The sequence below is a fragment of the Ahaetulla prasina genome, chromosome 1 (genome assembly GCF_028640845.1).
Source record: "Ahaetulla prasina isolate Xishuangbanna chromosome 1, ASM2864084v1, whole genome shotgun sequence".
Lineage (NCBI taxonomy): Eukaryota > Metazoa > Chordata > Lepidosauria > Squamata > Colubridae > Ahaetulla > Ahaetulla prasina.
Genome location: NC_080539.1, coordinates 345033798 through 345048398, shown reverse-complemented (window position 1 = coordinate 345048398; position 14601 = coordinate 345033798). Strand labels below are relative to the sequence as shown.

The 14601-nt window shown below is 42.6% G+C and overlaps 1 protein-coding gene across 3 annotated transcripts in view; it reads right to left on the bottom strand.

The window, feature by feature from the left end:
- PPP2R5E (protein phosphatase 2 regulatory subunit B'epsilon) overlaps window positions 1-14601 on the bottom strand; it is an 80438-nt gene that overhangs the window by 21929 nt on the left and 43908 nt on the right. The window contains exon 1 of one of the 3 annotated variants that reach the window (XM_058162914.1): window positions 6280-6490. The exons of 1 other annotated variant lie outside the window; for it this stretch is intronic. In XM_058162914.1, the coding sequence (XP_058018897.1) occupies window positions 6280-6405 (126 nt within the window). In that variant the 5' untranslated portion in view covers window positions 6406-6490. Of the gene's footprint in view, window positions 1-6279; window positions 6491-14601 lie in introns of those variants that run through there. One more of the 3 variants, XM_058162913.1, reaches the window with a different exon arrangement.

The following is a 14601-nucleotide window of genomic DNA, read 5'->3' as shown; positions in this document are numbered from 1 at the left end:
GAGGCACAACAATACTCTTGGGCAGTAGAATGGCCTGCATCTCATAAGACTTGGCGATACACGCCCTAATCCAGCGGCCCAGGGTCGAATGGAGTGGCCTTGGCCCCCAAGGAGGCCGGCTGGAATGAGACAAAGAGAGACACTGTCTTTCTGAAAGAAGAAGTCCATTTGATATATATCCGGAGTATTCTCTGCACGTCTAACGTGTGCCATTTCCGTTCCAGCGCATGCACTGGGGTGGGAAAAATTTTTTGTAGCACCAGCTCTTGGGCCCTGTGAAACCACAAATTAACTTTCAGTATGAAAGAAGGGTCCAAATGTAACACCACCTGTCGGCATGAAAAACACAAAGGTCCAGTTGGACAGAAAGAGCCGCCAACTCCGAAATCCTCCTGGCCGAAGTTATGGCAACCAGGAATGCCACTTTGCAGGACAGGAAGTGCAAGGAGGTCTCTCTCAGTGGCTCAAAGGGTTCCCCCATCAGAGCCTGCAGGACCTTGGTGAGGTCCCAAGTCGGAAAACGGTAACCACTGGAGGCCTAAGGTTTGTAGCGCCCCTGATAAATCTGCAAAGGGTTGGATGGCGTGCCAGTGTGTCCAGACCACTGCAGGAAAAAACTGATGACAGAGCTGCTACCTGACGACAGATTGTGTTGGGTGATAGCCCCTTATCCAGACCTGCCTGCAGAAAGTCAAGTATTTGGAGGACCGATACCAAAGTTGGGTCCAGGCCCAACAAACAATGCCAGGAGCAAAATGCTCGGCAGGTGGCATCATAAATTCTGTCAGTAGAAGCTCTCCTGGAGGCTTGGATTGTATCAATGAACTTGAAGGAATAGTTGTCCTGGCTCAGAGCCCTCTGCTCAAATGCCAGGTGGTCAATTGGAACCACTGAGGGTCCGGGTGGACCAATGCCTCCTGGCTGAGGGAGACTCTGTCCGGCGGTATTCTCCAAGGCCTGGCCACCGAAAGGGCGACTAAGTCGGCAAACCAAGGCCGCCTTGGGCAGTGCATAGCCAGTAGGATCACCTCCACTTTTTCTGCAAGAATCTTTCTTACCACCCTCGGGATGAGGGGAAGAGATGGAAAGGCGTAGAGTAGTTCTGCTGGCCAAGGGCTGCGAAGCGCATCGACTCTCTCCACTCCCAGAACCGCAAATCTTGTGTAGAACCTGGTCAGGTGTCCAGGGTGGCAAAGAGGTCCACAGTTGGTTGTCCAAAGCACTCCATCAGCTCCTGAAACAAATCCGGATGCAGGCGCCACTCTGTGTGGTCAATCGTGGCCCTGCTGAACCAATCTGCCTGAACATTGGAGGTCCCTGCAATGTGCTCTGCCCTCAATGGTATCTGGAGTCACTCTGCCCAAAGACAGAGACACTCAGCCTCTTCCATAAGGGTCCTTGATTGGGTACCCCCTTTCCTGTTAATACGTGCCTTAGTGGCCACCCCTTCTGGGTGCCTCACCAGGCTCCTTGCCGCCAGAAGAAGCTTTTTGCAATGCGGCGTCTCTGCTGAAGCCGGGAGCCGCATCCGTCATTTTGAAGGAGCCGCGAAGCAGCTGGGATCAAAGGCTGCCTCGCTGCGCCTGCAGAGACTTCCAAGCATGCCCGCAAGCGAGCAGAGGCTTGGGAATCGAGCCCCTGGTCTGCTGACCACTTGTGGGATGAAGAGAGGTGCCTGCAATCGGGCAGGGACTCTTCAAAAATCTGGTGACTTCCTAACAACTGGCCGCCCTTCAGCTCGAAGCAGAGTGCAAAGCTTCCCACCGAGCCAGAATATGCTGGAGCCTTGGTGACAAAGGCTCTAGGGTCAGTGCTGCGAGCAAACTCAAGCTGGCTGCCCAGTCAGAACCACCAGCTGATGCCGCAATACAGCCTTCAGCAGGCTTGTGCTAAAAGCACTTCACGCTGGGATCGATGGTGATATAGCTGTCACAAGAATTTTGAATAAACACCCCTAAGAATACCTCAAAGGTATCCAGGAATATTGAAAACATGTCTGTCTACAGCTAGGACTGAGACAAAAGCTGGGGACCATTGGTGTAGGTGTGTCCTCACAGCTTTGACACTCTCAGTCCTACTGGCTAGCAGATGAGGACAACCCAATCCTGGATTCTGCCTCCACTACAAGGGAGATTAATTTATTCTGATCCAGTTTGCCATTTTATAAAATATAGATAGTCCTTCACTTACAACCATTTGCTTAACAGTTCAGAGTCATAACTAGAAAAAGTAACTTATGACCTATCCTCAAAATTATGACTATTATAACACCCCACAGTTGTGCAATCCTAATTTGGATGTTGGCAACCAGCTTGTGTTTACCATGGCTGCAGAGTTCTGCAGTTATGTAATTAGTTTTTGACCTTCCTAGCTAACTTCCGAAACGCAAAGTCTATGAGGGAAGCCAGATTTAATTTAATTACCAATTAAATTTGCTTAACAATCGCAGTAAAAATGGTTGTAAAATTGAGTCAGGTCTCAGTTGTGGCTGTAAGTGGAGAACTATCTATATAGTATTCAAAGACCAAGTACAACCAATTGATATAAAACTATGCTGATCCTCTACCAGAAAATTCCATAAAAGTCAAACAATTCTTTATTTACAGACATTACATACAAAGTATAATCATTAAATTAAAAATTCAAGTATAACGCTTCCTGCATTATATACAATCTCATACTGCTAAAAGTGTAGGAAAACTGCCAATTTTTATTACTATAATTTTCAATCAATGTTGAAGGTCTGATTTTAGGTTTTAAGGGTATTAGTGTATATACAAGTTTTTTTTGTTGTTAGTTGCAAAGTCGTGTCCGACTCATCGCAACCACATAGACAATGTTCCTCCAGGCCTTCCTGTCCTCTACCATCCTCTGGAGTCCATTTAAGCTCACACCCTACTGCTTCAGTGACTCCATCCAGCCACCTCATTCTCTGTCGTCCCCTTCTTCTTTTGCCTTCAATCTTTCCCAGTATTAGGTTCTTGTCCAGTGAGTCCTTCCTTCTCATTAGGTGGCCAAAGTATTCGAGTTTCATCTTCAGGATCTGGCCTTCTAAAGAGCAGTCAGGGTTGAGCTCCTCTAGGACTGACCGGTTTGATCACCTTACAATCCAAGGGATTCGCAGGAGTCTTCTCCAGCACCATAGTTTAAAGGCCTCAATTTTTTGGCGCTCAGCCTTTCTTATGGTCCAACTTTCACAGCCATACATTACAACTGGGAAAACCATAGCCTTGACTATACACACTTTTGTTTGTAGGGTGATGTCTCTGCTTTTTAGTAAACTATCTAGATTTGCCATAGCTTTCCTCTCCAGGAGCAAGTGTCTTTTAATTTCTTGGTCGCAGTCCCCATCTTGGAGCCCAGGAAAATAAAATCTGTCACTACCTCCATTTCTTCCCCATCTATTTGCCAGGAATTGAGAGGGCCGGATGCCATGATCTTAGTTTTCTTAATGTTGACTTTCAAGCCAACTTTTGCATTCTCCTTCTCCCGCATCAAGAGGCTCTTTAGTTCCTCTTCACTTTCTGCCATTAGAGTGGTATCATCTGCATATCTGAGGTTGTTGATATTTCTCCTGGCAATCTTAATTCCAACTTTTGATGCATCTAGCCCCGCCTTTCTCATGATGTGCTCTGCATATAAGTTAAATAGGCAGGGCAACAGTATACAGCCTTGCCAAACTCCTTTCCCAATTTTGAATGAATCAGTAATTCTATGTCCAGTTCTCTCTGTTGCTTCTTGACCCGCATATAGGTTTCTCAAGAGACAAATAAGATGCTCTGGTACTCCCATCTCTTTAAGAACTTGCCACAATTTGTTATGATCCACACAATCAAAGACTTTAGCATAGTCAATTATGCAGAAGTAGATGTTTTTCTGGAACAGCCTAGCTTTCTCCATGATCCAGCGTACGTTGGCAATTTGATCTCTAGTTCCTCTGCCTCTTAGAAATCCTGCCTGTACTTCTGGTAGTTCTCGATCCACATACTGCTAGAGCCTAGCTTGTAGGATTTCAAGCATAACTTTACTAGCATGTGAAATTAGTGCAATGGTGCGATAGTTTGAACATTCTTTGGCATTGTCTTTCTTTGGAATTGTAATGTAAACTGACCTTTTCCAATCCTTTTCCTCATTGTTGAGTTTTCCAAATATGCTAGCAAATTGAGTGTAGCACTTTTACTGCATCATCTTTTAAGATTTTGAATAGCTCAGCTGAAATACTGTCGCCTCCACTAGCTTTATTGTTTATCAGATTTCCTAAAGCCCATTTGACTTCACATTCTAGTATGTCTGGCTCGAGGTCAGTGACCACCCCATCTTGGTTATCAGGGACGTTAAGTTCATTCTTGTATAGTTCTTCTATGTATATAGATGCAAGTATATTCTAGTTGAAACAAGTATTTATTGCACATGACTTCTTTTACTATTTGCTTTGCCTTTAGATCTTTTTCACTATTCAGATGATGCCAAATCATACCTTTATTTATTGCTAATAAATAAAGAAAACCTTTATTTATTAGCAATTTATATGATAACAAAATCAGGTAAAAAGAATATTTCTTTATTTCAATGTGTCAAATATAATATCACCAAACCATTATCAAAAAATGGCCAAGGAAAGTAAACTAATATCTTGGTTATCCACATTCTTATAGATATTACCTGTACCTGCCAGATTCACTTTTCCATCATTTCAGTGGACCTTATATTTATATTTTTTTCAAAATAAAGATATCTAACTTCATTTTAGTTCTTTCTGGATTTTGGAAATATTTTTCTAGAATTCTATTTTAAAATTCCTCTTTTCTATGGAAAAACACAAAGATCTTATAGTATATGCTCAAATTATATACAGAGTATTTGTTAAAAATCTGCTACATGCAACATAGCTTTGGGGAAAAGATAATGTAGGGAAGATGGGATTCTGAGTTATGCATACACTTTTGTTCTTCTAATGTAAAATGTTTTATGAAGAACATCTGCAGTTACAGAGGGGACTTAGCAGATGCCCGTAACAGCAATATAGTGATACTGGTCTGGCACCAAAACAGCTGTTCATCATTATAATCAGGAAATATATATGGGCTGGCAATATGTGCCAGTCCATATAGAAAATAACATGTGCTATTATTTTTCCAAGTAGTCCTTTTCCTTGTAGAGAAGTAGTGGATTGCATCCACAAAATAATTCTCCAGATATGTTTTAAAGTTAATCCCACATACAGTTCACTAAAGACTAAGTTTACAAATTACTATTATATGAATATTTCTGGCTAGGGATGCCCTTTTTCAGAAAAATGAATAGCTTTTGCACCAGCTAAATCTGGTATAAAGCAATGGCTGTCAGGCCTGGAAACCATATTAGACTTTAGGTTTCCAGACGCTGCCACATTTTTCCCCTGAGGGGAAGAAGGGGGGCTGAGGGGTATGGTAACATTCTTTAGACGGTCAAGGTCGGATGGGGTTCACATCTGCAGGAAGAGTGGCAAGAAGATATTCGAATGGACTGGGAGAACGTGGGACCATGTGACCATCAAAGGGGTCAGGGGGGTGGGACTCTTGGGGTTTGTATAACTGGGGAAAAGAATCCGGAACTTCAGTTTTGGAATTGCACTCATCGTGTGCCAGTCTCCTCATGCTAGTAAAGAACTCTGGAAAAGAAATGTCTCTGAGTTTCTTTTGCGCAGAAAAGGTATTTCTGGAACCTTGACAATGGCTTTATTAAAGCATTTCCAGTTAGTAGCCCCTTAAGTATCCAGAAATGATTTCAGGTCCCAAATTGTTAAGTACTGTAAAGCAATCAAGATTATTTTTGGTTACCTGGAGATCAATCTAATGGAATTTCACTACTTTGCAAATCAAAATAATAATATAAGATGCAATTGAAACCACATTTTAAAAACACTGATTTATAATTATATCCGGCACAGAAAATTTCTTAACCTCACAGATGAACATTATTTTTTTCCTAAAATAATCAAAATACTACACGGTGTTTAAATAAAGCATAAAATCTTTCTGAATTGTAGCAAATTAACATAAAAGCCCTGGATATAAATAAGCTAAGAATAAAAGATGCCTTTATATTCCCACACATCTTCTACTATGCATATTATTTATCTGAAATTAAGAACAACTGCAATTTAAATGCCTTTCCTGTTTCGCATTTGAAAAGACTAAGATGGAATACTAACAGAGATGTAATATTCTTATTAAACCTGCTTACTAAATAATGGTATCTATAAAGCATTTATGATTTTCTAAAAAAAAAATAACTTACCATTCTAACTACTTCAGGGTAAGTCTGCTCAGTCAAACACCCTCTGCTTATTGTAATGTAATCCACAAGTTCATTAAGAGTTGAACGTTTGTATTCTTTCATTTTAAGATCTGATAGTGTGTCCATGAAGTCAAAAATAACACAGCACTGCTGAAGTTTCTTTAGAAACAAGTCAGGTTGATCTGAAGATGGAACGTCTGCAAGATAAAAAAAAATTTTTAAATTATTGCATAAATTAAATCGTGATTTAGAAGACAGTAGCATAACTAACAACATATTTTTGGCAAAATAAGGACAACTGGAGATTTTTGATACTTAAGTTTTTGGGCAGAGAATTACCTATTTAGTCATCAATTTGTAATACTTGTGTATTATTTCAGCAACATAGCTAGGTCACTGATTTGGAGTTCAATTAATGGTGGCTTAAATAGCCTAAGTCCTGGAAAAGAAAATAACATTCTAAATTCCCACCTAACAGAAGTGGAACATGCTGAGCAACCCATATACCTTAAAGAGAAAAAAAATGAAGAATAAATATTACTAAAAATATAACAGCACAAGAGAGATATTACATAAAAGTTCACATCCCTCAAAACGTTTTGATGGGCTTGATGATAAGCAAATCAATCTGCTACTTGTAATAATTTCAAGACAGATTAGAATAGAATAGAATAGAATAGAATAGAATAGAATAGAATAGAATAGAATAGAATAGAATAGAATAGAATAGAATAGAATAGAATTTTATTGGCCAAGTGTGATTGGACACACAAGGAATTTGTCTTGGTGCATATGCTCTCAGTGTACATAAAAGAAAAGATATGTTCATCAAGGTACAACATTTACAACACAATTGATGGTCAATATATCAATATAAATCATAAGGATTGCCAGCAACAAGTTATAGTCATACAGTCATAAGTGGAAAGAGATTGGTGATGGGAACTATGAGACGATTAATAGTAGTGCAGATTTAGTAAATAGTTTGACAGTGTTGAGGGAATTATTTGTTTAGCAGAGTGATGGCCTTCGGGAAAAAACTGTTCTTGTGTCTAGTTGTTCTGGTGTGCAGTGCTCTATAGCGTCGTTTTGAGAGTAGGAGTTGAATCAGTTTATGTCCATGATGCGAGGGGTCTCTAAATATTTTCACGGCCCTCTTCTTGATTCGTGCAGTATACAGGTCCTCAATGGAAGGCAGGTTGGTAGCAATTATTTTTTCTGCAGTTCTAATTATCCTCTGAAGTCTGTGTCTGTCTTGTTGGGTTGCGGAACCGAACCAGACAGTTATAGAGGTGCAAATGACAGACTCAATAATTCCTCTGTAGAGCTTAATCAGAAGCTCCTTGGGCAGTTTGAGCTTACTGAGTTGGCACAGAAAGAACATTCTTTGTTGTCCTTTTTTAATGATGTTTTTGATGTTAGCTGTCCATTTGAGATCTTGCGATATGCTAGAACCTAGAAATTTGAAGGTTTCTACTGTTGATACTGTGTTGTCAAGTATTGTGAGAGGTGGAAGTATGGAAGGGTTTCTCCTAAAGTCTACCACCATTTCTACGGTTTTGAGTGTGTACAGTTCCAGATTGTTTTGGTTGCACCACAAGGCTAGTCGTTCGACCTCTCGTCTATATGCGGATTCGTCATTGTCTTGAATGAGACCAATCACTGTTGTGTCATCTGCGAACTTCAGTAGCTTAACAGATGGATCATTGGAGATGCACTCATTGGTATACAGGCAGAAGTGCGCAGAGCACACGGCCTTGGGGAGGCCCTGTGATAATTGTACAGGTATTTGATGTGATCTTGCTTAGCTCCACCTGCTGCTTCCTGTTTGTTAGGAAGCTTGTGATCCACTGACAAGTCTGTTCCGGTACCTGTAGCTGGTTTAGCTTAGTTAGAAGAATGTCTGGAATGATGGTATTGAATGCTGAACTAAAGTCTACAAAAGGACCCTTGCATAGGTCTTTGGAGACTCAAGATGTTGTAGGATGTAGTGCAGAGCCATATTAACAGCATCATCTGTTGATCTATTTGCTCAGTATGCAAATTGCAAGGGTCTAACAGCGGATCCGTGATGGTTTTCAGGTAGGAAAGCACTAGCCTTTCAAAGGTTTTCATGACTACAGATGTTAAAGCAACTGGTCTGTAGTCATTCAGTTCCTTGATGGTGGGCTTCTTGGCACTGGGATGATGGTAGGGCGTTTGAAGCAAGAAGGAACATAACACATCTCTAGTGATTTATTGAAAATATGGGTGAAGATGGGGCCAATTGGTCAGCACAGACTTTTAAGCAAGAAGGAGTTATCTTGTCTGGGCCTGGAGCTTTTCCTGGCTTTTGTCTGTGAAATAGGTCCTGCACTTCCTTTTCTGTGATCACTAGGGGTTGTGAACCCAATGAAATGGGGTCAGTTGTAGGAGGCTTGGCTGTTGTTGGTGTGTCTGAGATGGGGGTTGTGGAGATAGGTGGCTGTAGTTTCCTTTCAAACCTGCAGTAAAACTCATTCAGGTCATCTGCCAGTTGTTGATTACCTTCAGCCTGGGAAGGAGGTTTGCCATAGCCGGTGATATTTTAAGAGTTTTCCACATGTTTGCTGGTTCATTTGCTGAAAACTGATTCTTTAGCTTTTCAGAGTAGCTTCTTTTTGCTGCTCTGATCTCCCTTGTTAGTGCATTTCTGGCCTGATTGTACAGCATTTTATCACCTTTTCTGTAGGCTTCCTCTTTGGAATGTCGTAGCTGCTTAAGTTTAGGTGTAAACCAAGGTTTGTTGTTACTGTATATTCGCAAGTACACATAGGTCTTCACAGAAGCTGACATATGATGTTACAGTATCTGTGAGTTCATCCAGGTCTTCAGAGGTATCTTTAAAAATATTCCAATCAGTGCAGTCAAAACATGCCTGTAGCTTTAATTTTGATTCCTCCGTCCAGGTCTTCACTGATTTAATTATTGGTTTTGTGGCTTTAAGTCTTTGCCTGTAAGCAGGTACAAGGTGAATCATGCAATGATCAGAGTGTCCTACAGAAACTATGGAAGAACACATTAAACTAGTAAGAGCAGTTCTCAAAAAGTTATTATCTGCTGAACTGTATTGCAAGCTATCCAAATGTGATTTCCATCAAACCAAAATAGACTACCTAGGATATCGCATCTCGGCTGATGGGTTAGAAATGGATCCAGGAAAAGTGAAAGCTGTTTTGGAATGGGCCCCCACGCACACGCATAAACAGCTCCAAAGTTTTTGGGATTTGCAAATTTCTATCGTCAATTCATCCCTCCTTTGCTCAAATTGCTTTACCAATCACTAACCTCTTAAAACTAAAGGAGACACGAAACCCAAACCATCATTACCCTCGAATGGACAATGGAATGCCAAGCAGCATTTGAAAAATTGAAACGACTCTTTGCCGCCGAACCTATTTTAAAGCACCCTGACATGGATGTTCCTTTTGTAATACAAGCTGATGCAAGTGATGTAGCAGTCGGAGCCGTCTTGCTCCAAAACAATGCTGATGGTAATTTACAACCCTGTGCTTTCACTTCTAAAATTGACTGAAACCGAAAGGCGATGGGCTATTTGGGAAAAGAAGCGTTTGCAGTTCATTGGGCTCTACGGACATGGAGACAATTCTTAGAAGGTTCAAATCATCCTTTTGAAGTTTGGACTGATCACAAAATCTGGAAGCGCTAAAGACTCCTAGAAAACTTTCGCTAAACAAGCCCGTTGGACTCAATATTTTAACCGCTTTAATTTTACTTTACAGTATATTCCTGGAGGGAAAAACTTCTTAGCAGATGCTCTTTCACGTTTACCCCAATACAATTGCACTCGCTCCGAGGTGGTTCAACCAATACTTCCCGTGCAACAGTTGGCGGCCCCAGCAATAACTAGAAGCCACTCAAAGCTGACCCCTCACTCCCAGATGAACTAACCAAATCGTTTAAAGAAGCTTTAAACACCGATGACTGGTACTTAACGCATTCCATGAATGCACACTCCGTGATGGACTAGCTTGGATTGGAACAAAACTATATGTTCCTCTATCACTCAGAGAAACCATCCTACAACGATGCCATGATGCCAAGATGGCAGGGCATTTTGGATTTGTGAAAACTTTGCATCTTCTTAAAAAGACAATTTTGGTGGCCAAGTCTTAAAAAAGACATTCAAGCATATGTGGCAAGTTGCCCGGTCTGTGCATCATCCAAAAGACCTCCGGGAAAACCTCCTGGACTACTACAAACGGTAGCCAGACCAGGAACCCCATGGAAAGAAATATCCATGGATTTCATAGTGGAATTACCTGAAAGTTCCGGCAATACTGTTATATGGGTAGTGACTGACCTTTTCTCCAAACAAGTGCATTTTATTCCATGTTCAAAAATACCCTCCTCAAAGACTCTAGCAAAGTTGTTCGTACAACACATTTATAGACTTCACGGAGTGCCTGATCGCATCATTTCAGATCGAGGAGTTCAATTCACTTCTAAATTTTGGAAAGAATTTTTACGACTCATTGGTTCCGCCCAAGGATTAAGCTCCTCCCATCATCCTCAAACTAATGGAAGCTGTGAACGTTCGAACTCTGTACTAGAACAATATCTCCGATGTTATGTTAACTACCAGCAAGATAATTGGGCTGATCTCTTACCTTTTGCTGAAGTTGCCTACAACAACTCAATTCATAGTAGCACGGGATTTACTCCCTTTAAAATAGCTTCAGGCCAAGATTTTGTTCCTATCTCGGAACTCCCACAGGAAGAAACTACTGTTTCCTCTTTATCAGAATGGATAGATCAAATACAAAGCACATGGAAAATGGTTTTTTGACAGCAAAACCAGTGTCTAGGGGTATGATTCTCGCTTCGGGTGCGAGAGGTCCCGGGTTCAAATCCCGGACGAGCCCCCAAATGTCAGCCTCCACTCCACTCTTCATTTATTTTTAAATGATTATATCAGTAGATAGAATGTAAAATGTTTATTTCTGTATTATAAACTTTTAGGATCATGAGGTGAATCATACCACCGTCCGGGGTAAGGGAAAAGAGCTTATTATTAGTGTCGGCTGACATAACTGGGAGGAGGGGTGATTAATGATTGAATGTTATCAGCGCGCGCTTTCCTAACCGACACTGCATTCCTGAGTTGACTGACATCCAGAGACCTGTGGAAGAAGATTACCACGAGGGGCCGTGAAGGAGTTGGCATTGGACCAGACCAGCCTGACCTCCTGGAGGAGGAGGGACAATTGGGGGGATATGATATGTTTGCCATATTTTGTCTCAGTTCCAGCTTTGCTTGGCTGCTAACCAGACTGTAAAAGTAAAAGTACTTGTTTCCATACCAAATGGAGTCAAGGTGAATTCTTTCCTATTTGCCGTCGGGGGTAGCCTGACATTAAGCTGGAACTCCACCCATGTCTACCAACCAGGATTGCAATCGCAATACCGGGGAAGAAACCCAAATGTGATGGAAGGACTGCCGCCGGCTGAGCTGGGAGGCGTCCAAGGAATTTTGCTGACACTTTTAACCCCGAGCTGGAAGTTTGCAGAGCTCGGTGGATTGAGCAATTAAAGCTGGAAGAGGAAAGGTGGGAACCAAGTGCCGAAGAGTTTCAGCCTGGAGTAACAAAAAGAGAAAAACAAGGGACGGTGAGACTTTCGGATTGGCAGAGAGAGAGAGAGATAACAGACAGACGCCAGCTGGAAGAAGCCTTTCGTCTTTTCCGTGAGGTGAAAGTAAGGCTAGCTGTTCGCCAAAGGTATGAATCCCCTGTTCAGTCCTCCAAGGGGGGAGGGGAAGAGGAAGATGAAATTACAAAGAGGCCCGTTAGAGGTGATTTCCAGGGTGGTGAGATTCCTGAAGAGACAGAAACTCTCTCCCCAGAGGAAGCTGAATTGGATGGGGGCCGGGCGCCACCTGCTGACCAAGCAAGGCCGCGCAGGGGAAGGAAAAAGCCAAAAATTCCCCCCATATTAGAAAAATTTGATGGGGATGCGAAGGAGCTGGAATTGTTCCTGGCGATAGTGAATGACCACATGTTAGACTGGGGGGGAGATTATTGGTCACAGGCAGCACAAGTTAGAGCTGTGACCCACAATTTGACCGGAAGAGCAGCTGCATGGTTTGTGTCGCTGTATAAAAACCACTCCCCCCTACTGCAAAATTACGAGCATTTTATTACGGCACTAAGGAGGAGGTTTGAGGACCCCCTGGGGGAGCAGAAAGCCAAAGGTCGAATGAAAACCATCAGGCAAGGGAGGAGACCGGTGGCTGATTATACCCAGGAATTCAGTGATCTAGTCCCCTTGATGAGAGGGTGGTCGGAGGTGATCCTGGTCGACTTTTACAAAGAGGGCCTGAATGGAGATCTCTATGAACTGTGCCGGGCACGAGCGTCTCCAACCACATTGTATGGCTGGTATACCCTGGCAGCAGAGATGGAAATTGAACTAGCGAAGGACCGTAGCAGAAGGCAGCGCACTGGAAGACCTTACCCGGCCCATTCTCCTGGGTGGCCCTCAAGGGACCACATCTGCAGTTACAGAGGGGACTTAGCAGATGCCCGTAACAGCAATATAGTGATACTGGTCTGGCACCAAAACAGCTGTTCATCATTATAATCAGGAAATATATATGGGCTGGCAATATGTGCCAGTCCATATAGAAAATAACATGTCCTATTATTTTTCCAAGTAGTCCTTTTCCTTGTAGAGAAGTAGTGGATTGCATCCACAAAATAATTCTCCAGATATGTTTTAAAGTTAATCCCACATACAGTTCACTAAAGACTAAGTTTACAAATTACTATTATATGAATATTTCTGGCTAGGGATGCCCTTTTTCAGAAAAATGAATAGCTTTTGCACCAGCTAAATCTGGTATAAAGCAATGGCTGTCACGCCTGGAAACCATATTAGACTTTAGGTTTCCAGACGCTGCCACATTTTTCCCCTGAGGGGAAGAAGGGGGGCTGAGGGGTATGGTAACATTCTTTAGACTGTCAAGGTCGGATGGGGTTCACATCTGCAGGAAGAGTGGCAAGAAGATATTCGAATGGACTGGGAGAACGTGGGACCATGTGACCATCAAAGGGGTCAGGGGGGTGGGACTCTTGGGGTTTGTATAACTGGGGAAAAGAATCCGGAACTTCAGTTTTGGAATTGCACTCATCGTGTGCCAGTCTCCTCATGCTAGTAAAGAACTCTGGAAAAGAAATGTCTCTGAGTTTCTTTTATGCAGAAGAGGTATTTCTGGAACCTTGACATTATTCCAAAACTCATAACTTTCTTTTGCTAACGGTACCCTCTCCTCCTCTCAGAGGGGGCCCGTTAGAGGGGTGCTGGGCCCCAGTCTCCGCAACCTCCACAGCGGTGCAAAGACCCAGTGAAGATGGAAGAGCAGCAAGTTGAGAGCGTAGAAGGAGCGGCGAAACATGATCCTGACGATTTAGTTGAAGTCACCTATTTCCCATCTGACGAGAGGACCCGAAGCCCCGAAGTGGTAGAGCCTGCTTGTCAGCTTGGAGCACGGCCCAAGGACTCTGATTCATGGGTAAGCTGCCAGTCGGGAGAAAACATTTTCCCGGGACGGAATGGAGAGCCCCCTCCCTCTTCTCAACCTCACTGGAGGACAATAAAACCTGGAGGATCGGGAGAGTCACTGGATTGGGACCTGAGAAACCCCCCACTTCGGTTTCCCTAACGGACTGGATGAATTCGTTGAAGAAAGGTTGGGAAAACACAAAAAAGGCCTTAGCTGTGACAGCTCGAAATTACAAAGCCCAAGCTGACAAACACCGTTCCCTTCAACCCCCTTTTCGCATTGGAGATAAAGTCTTTTTGTCTACTAAGTATCTAAGATTAAGGATACCCAGCAGAAAATTCGGTCCAAAATTTTTGGGTCCTTTCCCCATTGTAAAAATTATTAATCCCGTTACCGTCCAACTCAAGCTCCCTCGAATGTTGGGGAAAATACACCCGGTATTCCATACCAGCTTATTAAAACCTGCTAGACAGTCTGGTCTGAGACCTCAACCTGCCGCTCCCCCACCACCCTTGATAATCCAAGGTGAAACCCACTATGAAATCAAGAAAATCCTTGACTCTAGACTATATAGAGGTCAATTACAATATTTAGTCCACTGGAAGGGATATCCATTATCTGAATCTACTTGGGTCAAAAGTTGGAAAGTAAATGCGGACAATTTGATTAAACAATTTCACGACACTTTCCCTGACAAACCTAAAAAACCTCTTGGAGAGGGGAGGGGTAGAAGGGAAGTGTGGACCACTGACACTCTTCTTTATCGACTCTTTGTTTTC